This window comes from Musca domestica, unplaced genomic scaffold (genome assembly GCF_030504385.1).
Source record: "Musca domestica strain aabys unplaced genomic scaffold, Musca_domestica.polishedcontigs.V.1.1 33, whole genome shotgun sequence".
In the NCBI taxonomy this organism is placed as follows: domain Eukaryota; kingdom Metazoa; phylum Arthropoda; class Insecta; order Diptera; family Muscidae; genus Musca; species Musca domestica.
The window spans coordinates 9940795-9955593 of NW_026712312.1; the positions used below are offsets into that span (position 1 = coordinate 9940795).

Here is a 14799-nt window from a genome sequence, read left to right on the forward strand (position 1 = left end):
ATAGTGATGTTTACCGATTGGCGGACAACAACGCGGGTATTGTTTAATCGTCATTGAATTTTACTATGAACAAGAACATAGACTTTTTGGGGACTCTAATGCGCAATTTGAGGTGCTATGGTAATGGGTGTAAAAGCGTAATTAACTTTGACTATTCAGAAATTATTTTGATTAGTCGAATCAATATTTATATTAAAATTTGTTCACCTTTATGACCTAGATTTGTGAAATATTATGCTATGCTAAATTTGCATTAAAGACTAAAACTACGGGCCGGCAACGCGGACAAATCCGAGGAGAAATGTGACAAAAATCGTCAAAATAACGAATTTCGAGAGGTACCGTTATATGGGGACTATACCAAAACGTGGACCATTTTCAATACCAACCATCCTATACACAGTACAAATTGTTCTGTTAAATTTTGAAGCTGTACGTCAAATAATGTGGGCTGTATCGTAATTTAAATAAACAGACATACAGACGGAGTCTATGACGAACATTTAGGGATGTTACAAACGGAATGAAAAAGTTAATATACCCTCCTTTCCAAGGTGGGGGATATAATAAGCATTAAAGACTAAAATTACGGGCCGGCAACGCGGACCGGGCCAGCTAGTATTCAATACATACATGTAATTATCATACGCAGCATAGTACTACAAATGTGATCATGTCGACGAAAATGTGTGTTTTTTATAAAAGTTGATCGGACAACGAAAATTCTCTAGGACAAGATTTTTAAGAAGAGATAAAACCTACTAAAGACCACGGTTGTTGACATGAAAATTCTAAAAACATAAAGCAAACTACCAACTACGAAAATGTACCTGTGATCTAATTAAACAACAGTCTAGAGAGTATTATTCTTTCAAGAACAGCTCTTAAATATCTAAAACGTTATAAAACGTTTAACCTCTCTTTCCTCGGTTTTGGTCCATCGATAAAAATCGTTGGAACAAATGGAACAAAAATCTAAAAATTGTCATTATAAAGTCCGCCTTCATTTCTCAACTAAAGCCTATAGACATGTAATATTTTCAGGTTAGAGTTTAGAACAGCGCTTAAGCATAGCATTTTGGATAATCTTCGGATAGTATTTCAAGTGAAATGGGCCACAATTTTGTGTGAAAATACAAAAATTACCAGAACAACTTGAATGTGAAATTTCCAAAAGATCGAATTAGGTATTTGAGGTAGTAGGATCATCTGCTTTGTAAAACACTGATGTTTTCTTAGAGTCCTATGTTTTTGGAAAGTATTGGTTCCAGATCCTTGATGATTATTCGAAAAGAGGAGCAATTAGGTTCAACAATTAATTTTATTATGTAGTCGATATGCGGATATTTCTTAAGGGAATCTTCATTCTAGTTAAATGTGTTTCTGATCTGTAGAAAGCATACAGAATATTGTAGTGCTGTAGGGTATCAAAAATTATTTTATTTTCCTTAAAAATTCGGTTAGAGGTTTGTGTAGGTTTTTGTTATTTTGACCTTTAAGAATCGATCTTAGAAAAATTATATTTTCTGGGAAATATTTTATTGAGACAAAAGTGTGTGTTTCGTATTTGGTCATTTCTTTCAGAGAGAGAGAGAGAGAGAGAGAGAGAAACGAAATTTTAAACGGTTGCAAAATATGACGCCCAGGAAAAATTTGGTCCCCTACAGTAGTTCGTTAACTGGTAACCGTAAATCTATGTAAGAGCTGAGATTATCTTCCTTGATTGGGGGTGTGCTATCAGAATCCATGACAAATTAGACTCAATTTATAGAAGGATATGAGAAAACGGATATTATGCTTTTGTTCCTGGATGCTTTGACAAGTTTTTGATGTGAAAACATAGGATCAGAGTAGGGATTATTGATATGTCTTCTGGAATTCCTTATGATATCCTTATGAACAAACTTAGAAGTGTGATATATTATCAATAACCTAGACCTAGACCGATTACAAGACTTAGCTATACGGGGTCACAAATTCTTATTACTTCATTTTTATTTATTTATTTTTTTTTTTGTATATATATATATATATATATATTTTTTTTTTTTTTTTTTTTTTTTGTTTTGATTTTATGATTATTTTCAAAGGAATAAGTATTTTCTGTTTTAGGTTTTCTCTAGTTTGTTACCTACGACGCATGACGAGGGGGCTAGATATGGTTCCATCCCAACAGGCTACCGTACAAAATATTTTATTTTAATGGCAGTGTGCTAATTTCAATAATGATGTAAAAACAAATTAAAACTGTATACAAAAAATAATGAAACAAATAACTAATATTTTGATGTATAATGTATGTCATGGGAAAATATTTCAAAAAAAAAAATAAATAATAAAACAAAAAATTAACACGAAATAGCAGTAATGTCGAAATTATAAATTTTGTTCTAAAACATAACTGCAAGGCAATTTAAAACATAATATGAAATAAAATCATTAAAATATCACCGATTCCCGTTGGCATTGACCATTTGGAGTCTTGTAAATTTGAACGATTTTTTTAACAATTTTCAATATATTGTGAAATATTTTTTTTTATTTTACAAAACAAGTAAAATTAAATTTTCTCTGAAAACTTAATAAAAATTTCTCTGAAAAATTTAAATTTTTAACAAATGATGAGTTTAACAATTCTAATCTTTTTTTTTTTTTTCTAAATAACTCAATATCAGAAACAGTAAATAATTACCATTATTAAATTCCATAGGAGATGACCACACATCCTTGTGGATAAACATTGTGTCCTTCTATGGCCACGTTAAAAGATTAATGTTTAATTTTTTGCAGCTTTAACTTCAAATATTTGTTTTAATTCTTTTTATTGTTCTTTGCTCATTCCTCAGAGCGATACGAAGCATTTGTCTTAATTAACTGCTACACTTTTCTACAAATTGTCCACATATGCAACGGAGGACACGACAGGACATTATGGCGCACACACATACACACAGAGCAATAGACGTCGTCTGTATAATGTACAGTCACTGCTGCAAAATTTGCCAAGAAAATAAGCTTTGTGAACACATGAGCCATATACATATACATGTATGTATGTATGTATGTATGTATACACACACGGATTTCAGTATTTTCCTATAAAGCCACCTCTCATCCAATCATTCCTGGTGCAAAAACTGCCAGCCAACCAAGCAGCTAGCCAGTCAGCCAACCAAACATCCCAAATGACGAGGATACTAAGTGGTGAACAGAAAACTTTCCAACATTTGCCGTGTGTAGAAACATTTATTGCCGCTTCCTTGGCTCGGGCATTTGACGATGGAAGGGAGATGCGGAGAACTTCTCTCACAGCATCGAGCTGCATTTGACCAATTACCACTGGTGATTGGAGTGTTTTGGTGCTGCTGCACTCAACTGCACTTGGCGACATCGACACCAAAATAGACTCTGACAGTCCTGCGGTAACAGTGACAGCCATGTCACCCCCTCTCCCCCCACTAGGTTGGGATCCATAAAAAACATCAAATACCAAATTTAAATTTTTTTTAAGCATATATTAAGCAAATCAAATAGATATACTCTGCGGCGAAAAATTATTTTTTATAAGAAATATTTTAATGAACCATATATGCTTGTCTGGAGAACTGATATTTACATATTCGAAAATCTTCAAATGTGGTTTTCATAAAAACTTTGAAAATATTAGTAAGTAAAAAATCAGTGAGTTCCGCACGGTCGATCTCTGAATACCCTCCACCATTTAGAAGGAATGTGCAAATTTCAAAAAAAAAACTACATTGAAAAACACTACTACAATCATAACAAGTAAAAAACAGTTAGTTCCGCCAGCATAGGCATCTTTTGTCATACGCCATTACAATACATATTCAAATACCAAAATTTAAAAAAAGAATCTGGGTACTAATATAGCTAAAATCATCAAAATATCGAGTAAAGGGGGGTACCGTTATATCGGGGCTATACGAAGTCGTGGACCACCGTAAGCAATTTTCTGAAATCGTCAAAATACAGAATATAGGGATGTACAAATATAGAGAGGCTGTACGAAGACGGATGGATAAGATGGAGGCTGTAGTACCCATTACAAATTCTAAATAGGAAATTTGAAACAACTCCAGAATAATGTCCCCAAAATCATCAAAATATCGAATATTGGCGGAACCGTTATATGTGTGCTATACCAAAAACGTAGACTTATATTGACTGTTCATGTAAGGATGTTTCCTACATAGTGGGAATACATACTGCCAATTTACCACAAATCCGGGTCAAAATAGTGGCTGAAATATCCGAAATACCTAAAATCTGTCGGTACAGTTATATGGGACTATACCAAAACGAAAAGTCCATTTTGAATACGAAAAGTCCTACAAACCTAACACACATCTGAATAAAATTTTATTAACCTACTGCATTTCGTTCGGAAGCTAGAGTTATTATCACAGACGGACAGACAGACGGACGGCCACCGCTGAATCGACATAGAATTTTTTGCTGATCAAGAATTTATATACTTAGTTAGGTGCACATTTTTTTCTAGGTGTTATAAACGGAATGACAACCATAATATGCACAACATACAATGATGTAGGGTATAAAAAAATCAATGACTACTCTAAAAGCAGACGATTGATAGACACCGATTTAGATTGAGATATTGCTCCCGTAGACATATATGTTCTATTCGTTTTCACACATATATTTTCCATCCGATTGGGTATAATTAACTTTATAAAATAAACGGCAATATTAACATACCCCGGGAAGCTACACTGAATTCGCAGAGTGGTATAGGATATATAGGATGTCATTTAGTAACCCGCCTGAAATTCGTCGTCTTTTGAGTCATTGCATTTTTATCACTAAATCTCATCGAAAATCATTAGGAGCATGTTGATGCCAATTTCTGACTTTGCTTGTGAATTTAAGTGTTATAAATGATACTCTTCTTAGAAAATGCTGACTTCCATCAATAAACATTCTTTGTCAAGGGCCGAGACGTTTTTTTTAATGATGATCGTGTGTGCTAATGTATGTTCCAAAAAAGTTGAGAACTTACAACTACAGTTACAAAGTAATGCATTTCACTCAATTATCCTATGTTGAATTAACGATTTTCTATATAAGTTCATAAATAAATTAAGCTGTGGAAATTTGATTTATTAATTTATAATATATAAAAGTAGTTGTTTAACAGTTTTCGAAGGGCATCTTCCACTTCATGCTTAACTAAACAGTAAGGTCACATTAAAATAAAACCTTGACACAATTAATCTTCCCTTGCGTGTAATTATGAGGCCTGCTTTGAGGCTTCCGTTAGCACCCACTAATTCCTCCCCCAGTACTTTGTGACCTGTTGTGTCTGAGATCATCTCAATTAAATGTTGTTATCTGTGGTCGGTGTTATGGCCAACATTGACAGCCAAAAGGATATGTTCATCTTCTCCACACGGACAAATGAGTGCGACGACGCCCTTCACCAAGAACTCTCCAAATGATATTTACTTTCCATTTGGCCCTCTTATGATTGATAAACAAGCCAGCCCAGTTTGCCAGTATATAAATGGAACTTAATCAAAAATCCATTTAAATATCCGTTCACGATGCCAAATGAATGAATGAGCGAATGAAAGAAAGAAATAAATAAAACCAAATTACAACATTTGAAATGTTTTTAAGTGTGTTTTTATTGCCTAGCAAATACACAGAAATACACATGTGTTGTCTGTTGTCTTCGTTGTGTGACATGCCCGTCGTAGGCATAGTCGTTGGAGGCGTATCCGGGTCCTTTAATCAATAAACACTTACTTATTCAAAGATAAGACGTAAACATCCTCCAAATGTGAAACATTTTCGAGAAGATAGACAAGTAAAAAAAAAAACAAAATCTGGAAACAATAAAGAGATATTCGTAATGGGTATGGAGTGAGTTGGAGGCAAAATGCCGAAATATTCAGTCACCAGACATGGAGTGACACAGCAGATGTGCACAGAAAGAAAAATGACTTGTCGGATGACGTGGCGTTTGAAATGTTAATGACGAAATCATTACGCCACTGCAAACAGTGGAAACATGTTTCTTTTACCGAAACACTCAGAAATAGGCTAGAAAATAGGTGTCTTCAATACATGGGGAACACTTTTAGTTTAGATTTTTACCACTTACTAACTGCTCCTCTATGTCCGATTTTATGAAAGTGGTTTCAATCATGTAGGGTACTTTGGATAATAACAAATATGCATACCAATATATATTATTCTTTTGCATCACTGTACTTTATCTCACCGATCCTATAAGTACACACACATACGCATTATGTTAATAAAAAATGACAGATGACGTCACGCCCGCTCTGTGAGTCTATCGAATAAAATGGATGATAGGCTTTACGATACAGCAATAGGAAAAACAAAAAATACAAGTAATACTCCAGTAAGACAATACAATGACAGTGGCCTAAGGCCTTGAAAATCCAAAGTATCATCTACACGCTTCTTTTTGTCCTTTTTTTTTTGCTTTTGCTTTCCGTACGAACACACGTAGCACAGAACACAAACACTCACACAGCAAAACATAATTTGTTTCACTTTAAAATGATTGTCATCTCTCGAGGCATCAAGTGCAATTCAAATTGATTGAGTATCAAGTGCAAGAAGACCGAACAAAGCAGGAAAGCCAGGGAGTACAAATCTGACTTTAGTAATTTGAACAAAGGAAATACCAAAAGAAGGAGAAGAAGAAGAAAATACCGACAAAAATGGGAAACCAACATCCGACTCCAAATCACTTAAAACGGAAGTCTAAAGTAATGATTCAAAGGTTTCCGCATTGTTTGATGAATACTCCATCTCTTTGTTGATCTCACACGCACTTTTCAATTCTCTATTTTCCCAATTTGTGATTTTCTTTTTTTCGCAATGATTTTCATTGTATTTTGTCTTGTTATGCAGTTGTTTAAGTACGAATGTCGACAAACAAAAAAATTGGAAATAAAGGAAACAGGAACAATCGTGAGTTCTTTCAATTGCAATCTTTATTTCTGGCATGTGTGCGAGTGGGTTCTGCTTTTGGCAATATAACCAACATTTGAGATTCACAAAAACTGCAGTTAGCCACCGTGGCTTGTTGGTTTTTTGGAATTCTCATTGTTTGTTGGCAATTCGTTAGATTGTAGCGATGGCATAGATTTTGATGAATATACAAAAAAAGCACACAAGAAATGTTGACAATGTCCCAGCATGTGGTATTGATTCTTTGACATTCATAAGGTTTTGTGTTCTTTTTTTCATCTCCTCAATTGGAAGGTAGGCCTTCCTACTTTATATTAAATTCCTTTAAAAACAACTTAAAAAGTATCAGCCTGTTTTGCCGACAGACGTATACCCTCCGTCAATGTTCGATTATTTAAATACATTTTGAATTGAGTTATGATTATTCAAACCGTTAACCCTTTATGGTGGGGGGAGGTTCCGAAGCAGTTGACCAATTCGTATCTAACCTATGGTTGATATAAATATTACAACATGCCAGATATGGACTATATGGACAACTTCCTATACTTTATATGAGATATGTGCAAATTTTTGGAAAATGTGGAAATATGCGTGAGGTAACAGATATAGCGGACCGGAGTATTTAAATTTCATACTTCATCTGATACAGATAAAAATATTGGTATTTGCAAAATTTGAGGTAAATCGAAAATTTATATCCAATTTTATACGAAATCATAAATGTCGATAAAAATCTATTTCATATCGGATTTCTGGTTAGGATAATTTTTTTAGATGTAGCAAGTTGTAAAGAATCGCAGTTTTGTTTCGCAAATTATGATAGATATAAGTATTTTGACCCCTTGTGGGTAAGGTACCAGAAGGAGTTGCAGATATATATCATATGCACAACCGATCTTTTGTTAGCAAAAATATTTTGATGTGTGAAATTTGAAGAGAGTTGGATGCTTATTTTTTTGGTTTTTCAAATCTTGAACCCTATGTGGGGGAGGTACCAGAAGGAATGGTCAGATCTCTACCATCTTTATAACAGATCTTGTGTCGATAAAAATATTGAGATGTCTCAAGTCTGAATGGAATCGAATTTTAACTTCGCGTTTTTTGAGCTTAATGTATGGTCAAAATCATAACCCTTTGTGGTACCCGAAAAGGTGGGCCCATATATTCTTTCTTCACACCAGACCTTGACTTTATAAAAATATTGTGATGCGATGTTACATCACATGTTTATAGAGTTATAATTATTAAAAATTGTGACCCATTGTGAGGAAGGAACTTGGTGGAGTGGACCGATATTGTTCATTTTCACAACTGACGAAGCGCGTATGGAAATATTAGGATTTGCAGAGTTGGATCATAATCGGAATATGCTTTCTCTTTCTGTGAGTAAATTATTGTTTCAAAAATTTCCTTCCAAATTTGTTGAAAATTTCAGCTGAAAACTTGAAAATACCGACCAACACCAATCATCATATAGATGTTGCATATGAAATGACAAAACTAGTATTTTCCTAAAAATTATTCAAGACTTACGAAATTACTTAACTCGCCTTTTAACCAAAATAAGGGTGTGGATCTTATGGATAGAAAGTTCAAGTTGTAACCTGTCGAGCAGAATTAATATGACTATGTTCAATTTGCATTAAAAGTGACAACATTTTCTGAGGATTTTAGTATTTATAATAATTATAAAATAGCATGTAATTTAAAAAAAAATGATTTCATTATATAGCATTGGGATCTGACTTTAAGATACTTAAGATTATGGTAATATTGATTCTGTTTTATATTCTTATTTAAAAAAAAACAAAGTTAAGGCCCTCACTAGTTCCTGAAATTAAGAAACGTAGATTAGCTTAGTAACTTGCGAACAATTAAAGGAAGTGAAATAATAAATTTACATAAAAAACTTCCATTATTAAAAAAATCCCAGGTAAATTGTAAATCTTATTGGTCATAAATAAAATGTTCAATTTTCACAATATTGATAACGCATAAAGAATTATGTTCTGTAATGACAATCTCCTGCTGAGAGTAATATTGAGAAAGCATGTGAAAACATTCGTAGGTGTATGCGAAGCCAGTTGGCAATAGTATATCCTTTATGGGGTTGCACATGCCTCGCTACGTCACTCACTTCATGTTAGTCCGCTGCAGTACGTTTTGTTTCTCAGACCAGAACCAACTGGCCATAAAAAAAAAACCCGACCATTGCCGGTCGTTTCCTCTGATGCTTCTCTTTTATGGATTCACTTTTGTAGTTATTATTATTGTTATGTTTCTGAAAAGATAATTAAAAAAGTTGTTTAAACATCATCATAAAAATTTCAACAGAATACGAAAGTCGGTAGCAAAAGAAATGCACCAACTTTTGAATTTATAAAAATAAGAGTCGAACAGAAAAAAAATGTCGCACGCTGTCATCGCTTTTGTGCGTGAAAATTACGTGCAATCTTATGAAAATAAATTAAAGAAAATCGAAAGTTCATATTAACAAAGACAAATCAAATCACCCACGTATGTTGTACATCTTTAACTAAATTAATAGTTTCCGATATGAACGAGTTCACAACGCACCTCAATTTTTAGTCTTAATTTGGAATTAAAAATTCAATATAAATTTCCAAAATTCCGACTCATGAACAAGAAGTACAAAAATAATGGAGTTTGTTTATTCATATTTTCAATTTTGCGGAATATCCCCAACATTTCATTCATGTTGTGTAATTCTTTTCCCAATATAAAAATTTTGTGACAAAAATGTAAAATAAATAAAACCAATTGTTGTAAATGCTTATTTGACACTATAAGACTCTGGTATAGAATTGAATTTTTCCTAGTTTTTTGAAATTGAGCTCCTTTTTTAACTGGGACATACTGAGAACCAAAATAATATATATTGTAAAATACATAATTATGATAAAATCCTTTACCTGTTTTTTCACACAGTTTTCTTTTTTTCATCTTGAAAATATATCCACAAATTTAACGATTTCTTTATTAAAATTCTCCCTTTGCAGATTTGAAATTAAATAAAAAAAATAAATTTTAGCCATGATTGGAAAAAGGAAATTCCTGCATCAGTGGTTCAACTGGCTGTTTGGAATCTGTCTAATCATATCTGATATCAGCATATGTGGTAAGTATTTTGGTTGAGAGATATTAATTTTATGTATGAGGATATAATTTTATAAAATTGCTATATTTGACTGAACAAAGTTTTCAAAGGCCACCCCGAAAAAGGCGGCAAAATATTGAATTAATGTCGGATGTATTTTTTATCCAATGATTACCCAAAATCATTTTCGGGGAAATAGTACAAGAAATGCTTTTACATTTGATATATATTTGTATATTTACAATTTCCTTAATTAATAGCTATTTAAGGCTGCGTCAGTAGCTTGGCTAGTATAACCTCAGTCTATCCTTCATGTTAAAACTCATCCATAATTGAGCGAAATAACTCATTACAATGTGTCACAAAGTTTTTAGGACAACCTGTAATGCTACTTAGCAGCTTATTTCATTACAAATCAGAAGATCGTTCACTCCCAACAACTTAAAGTCTTTAGAATTTACTACAAACTCGAATCAAATGTTTTTAAAGAAAAGGAGATATATTTTGATCATTTGTTTTCTTTAAATGGCTACAAGAAAGCTACTTACTTTCAGTGACAAGTCTGCATAAAAGTAATGGGTTAGTGACTTAATAAGGTAGGAAAGTCATTATTTGGCATGGGTTTATCTGCTGGGAAATTATAATTAATTTGATTAATAAATCGTGTTTCTCCCATATAAAATTCGCCCAAAAACTTTAACATTCATACATGTTTAATACTATATATTGCGAAACTTAAGAAAACCCTTCGAACAATTGGTTATGAAACACATTATTTGGTAATGACTTTCGTAGCTCAGAAATCTAATTTATTTTCTTTGTATATTATGATAATTTAACATACGAAAATTTCAATTTCGAAAGGTCTGTATTTATTTGACTCACACTGTTTCTGTCATCTGTAAAACGTTACAAAATCGTCAGCACAAATGCACACCGACCTACCATCTTCCTTTTCCCGGTTCATATACATACAAGCATATTTCGGTTTTACGGCAACAAGAAATGCAGGGCTTACGATGCTGACAAAGATGTCAATAATTCTACTTTGAGAAAATTAAACTATAAATCTTTAATATAAAAGCCTCTCCACATTTCTTTTAAATGTACATGCACGTGAACACAATTCTCCAGCCCCAGTTTCATTTTGGCCACGCGTACACACCATTAACAGGAATTGCCATGACAATGGTAATAACTGAATTTTCAATTAAAAATATCCTGCACGAAAGAAAAACGACTCAAACCGAGTTAATTGTTTTTGAGTACGGGAAAAAAGAACGCTCGACTATATGAAACAAAATGAATGGGCAGGTTATTTTTGTATTTTGCAAGTGGGGGGGTGGGGGGTGATGAAAGTAACCCAATGCGTATTCAGCTGTAAATTATGGTTGGACGATATAATAATTTTATTTCGATATATAACACTAGATTATAATCATTACCTCTTGCAGACAAACAATAAGATTATTTATTTCAATCATAAAAAAATTCATAATATTGAATTGTATGGACTGTATACAACACTTTCGCGTGGATGGATTACCAGGAAATAATTTAAATTCAATTTAAAATTAATTGTTATATGTACATATATATGCACGTGTCTATATGAATATGTCATACAAATGCAAAATATGTTCATCGTTTAAGTAGCTAAATTGAAGGGCAGCAGCAAAAAAAAGTTTTCCACACTTACTAAGCATCTGGTTGCAATGTTTTTACTTAACATCGAACCGAAGCTCTGTTTTTTTGCATAGTTGCTGCCGTTGTATTGCTAAGCCAGACGTTAATACCACGGTAGAGTCGTCAAAATATAAAGTTCCGAAAAAATTCATAAAATAAATTATTTACGATAGAAGAGAATGGAAAAATTACGCAAAGGCAGCTATGTATTGTAAATTAATCCACCGAATAATTGCAACAGCACAGTGATGGTGTTAATGCCCAGTCGGCAGTATTTAATATCTGCACTACCCGAGGGTAAAATAATGTGCATACATATATACAATTAAAAGATAAAAATAAATGTGGCATATATTTGGGCAAATAATGGTTATCGGTATATGTAGTTATTTTAAAAAGGTGTTTTGAATTGAAACAAAACAAGTTAGAGAATATCAGCCGGTTTTGCTAACAAACGTATACGCTTCGCCAATGTCCGTTTGTTGTAATAAATTTTGACTTTCGTTACGATTATTTAAATCTCGACCATTTGTTCAGATGGTACTGAAGGAGTGTGTCAAATTATTTCCATTTCGCAGCAGACCTAAGTCAGATATAAATATTACAGCGTGCCAGATTTGGACTATATTAACTACTTCCATCACATGAAATAGTTGATAATTTTTGTAAAATTTTAAATATGTGAGGTTCCACATATGATATAATAATGTATTAATTTACTCTAATACTGATAAAAATATGGGAATGTACAAAATTTAAAGAAAATCGAACAATTATTTCTAATTTTTTGCGAATATATGTTAAATAAAATTTTAACCTCTTCTGGGAAAGAACAGACGGTGACCGATATGTTCTACATTCATCATAATTTATATTCTATTTCACATCAAATCTCTGGTTGAGAAATAAAAAATTAAACATGTGTGGAGGAGGTACCAGAAGGAGTATCCCGATTTGTATCATTCATTGGTAAAAATATTGGGATATGTAAAATTTGAAGATAATCGGGGTCTTATTTCGTATTATATGAGCGTTTTGTTATTTAAATTCTCACCCCTGTGTCAAGGCGATACTAGGAGTGGTCTGGTATCTACCATCTTACAACAGATCTTGTGTTGGTAGAGGTATAGAGATGTGTGAATGTTGATCAGAATGAGAAGAATGAATTGGATCCTTATTTTACATTTTATAAGCGTTTTGGTTATTGAAAATGTTAACCCTTTTTGAAAGAGGTGCCAGAAAGAGTGAATCGTCTTTAAGTCAAATCTTCTGTAGCAATATGGCTATTGATATATGAAGTTTGATAAGAGTCACTTGCTTATTTCGCATTTTACGAACTTCATGGCTATTAAAAATGTTGGCCCATTGTGACAAGGATACCTGAAGAAGAATACCGATATATCCCACCTACACACCAGATCTCTTGTTAATAAAAAAAAGAAACAAGTAAAAAAGCTGTAAGTTCGGCCAGGCCGAACTTTGAATACCCTCCACCTTTGGAAACGAATTTGACAATTCTCAAAAACAATAACATCCGTTAAAATCTTAAAAATAATGCATGTAGCTGTTATATTCGTACCTATACGACGACATAGACCTGCATATGTAACTTTTGTCATAAGCCATTACAATATTCAAACTCGAACACAAAAAAAAAGATAGTGAATAATGTAGCTAAAGTCATCAAAATACCGAATAAAGGTAGGTACCATACCAAAACGTGGACCTGCATTGACAATTTTCTGTCATAGGCTCTAATATCCATTGCGAACTTCAAATATCACATTTGAAACAATTCCGATGAATAATGCTACTAAAATCACCAAAATACCGAAAAAAGGGAGGTACCATTATATAAGGGCTATACCAAAACGTGGACATACATGGCCCATTTTCAATACTAAAAGTCTTGCAGACATATATACATTTGGGTAAAATTTTATCAACCGATTTCATTTCGTTTGGAATCTACCGTGATTTCCACAGGCGAACGGCGAATATATACTTTGTGGGGTCTAAAATGTATATCTCGAGGTGTCATAAACGGAATGAGAAACTTAATATACCCTCCAATACAAATATGGGGATGTGTGAAATGTTAAGACTATCCGACTCTTATTTCACATTTTATAAGAGTCATAATTATTCCAAATTTTGACCCTTTGATTGAATGGTTTGATATTGTCCATTTTCGCAAGTTTTTTTCCAAAGTTGAAAATTTTATAACATTTCATATGCGATCTTTATTTCACTTGGTAAATAAATATAATTTAAGGTGAAATAAATATTATTTTACAGCTCTTTTATTAATTGTTTTTAATGCTTTTATTTGGGATGTTTGGATTAAAACTTCCGGTTTTTTTTTTTATAATTGTGCTATAATGTTTGTGGAGACACCAACACATGTAAATGCCTGGAAATGGAAAATCCTCTGATAAGAATCACTCTAGAATCGGTGGTAGGAGAGTGTATCAAAAATGTCGATGTACATGCGTGCGTCAGTCAAGTCAATTGTTTGGTAAATGACTACTTTATTTTCAATACATCCAACACTTATCGCAATTTTGATAAATTTACGTTTGTTAATGAGGTGTCAAACGCAGTCGTGAAATTTACGTACGCCATGTGTCTAGTGTGACATGTGAGGACTGCCTTCAATGACGCTTTATCTAGCCTATTGGCAGGTCTACACTCAAGAAATATTCGTGTCAAATGGGAAATTCACTTTTAATTCACTTTCACATTTAATTCACTATTTAAATATCATTTAAAAATTTCGATTTATAAAGTGTTCAAAAAAAGATTAAAACATTTATGCAATGAAAATTTAGTTCCACTTTTTCTTTTTTTTTTATAAAAATGCTATACGGTGACAAAAGTGTTTTGAAAACTTAACATACTTCTACAGTCTACCTTAACCCCTGGTAAACATTTCCACTAATAAACAAACGTAATTTTTATAAAAAAAAAAAAAAAAAAAACAATAATGGGATGGAGCC

At 32.8% G+C, this 14799-nt stretch overlaps 1 protein-coding gene across 1 annotated transcript in view; it reads left to right on the forward strand.

Annotated features, from left to right (window-relative positions):
- The window catches only part of LOC101893062 (uncharacterized), a 149149-nt gene that overhangs the window by 112688 nt on the left and 21662 nt on the right, over window positions 1-14799 (forward strand). Inside the window, exon 3 of the mRNA XM_005176853.4 lies at window positions 10017-10135. Coding sequence (XP_005176910.1) covers window positions 10051-10135 — 85 coding nt within the window. The 5' untranslated portion in view covers window positions 10017-10050. The remainder of the gene's footprint in view (window positions 1-10016; window positions 10136-14799) is intronic.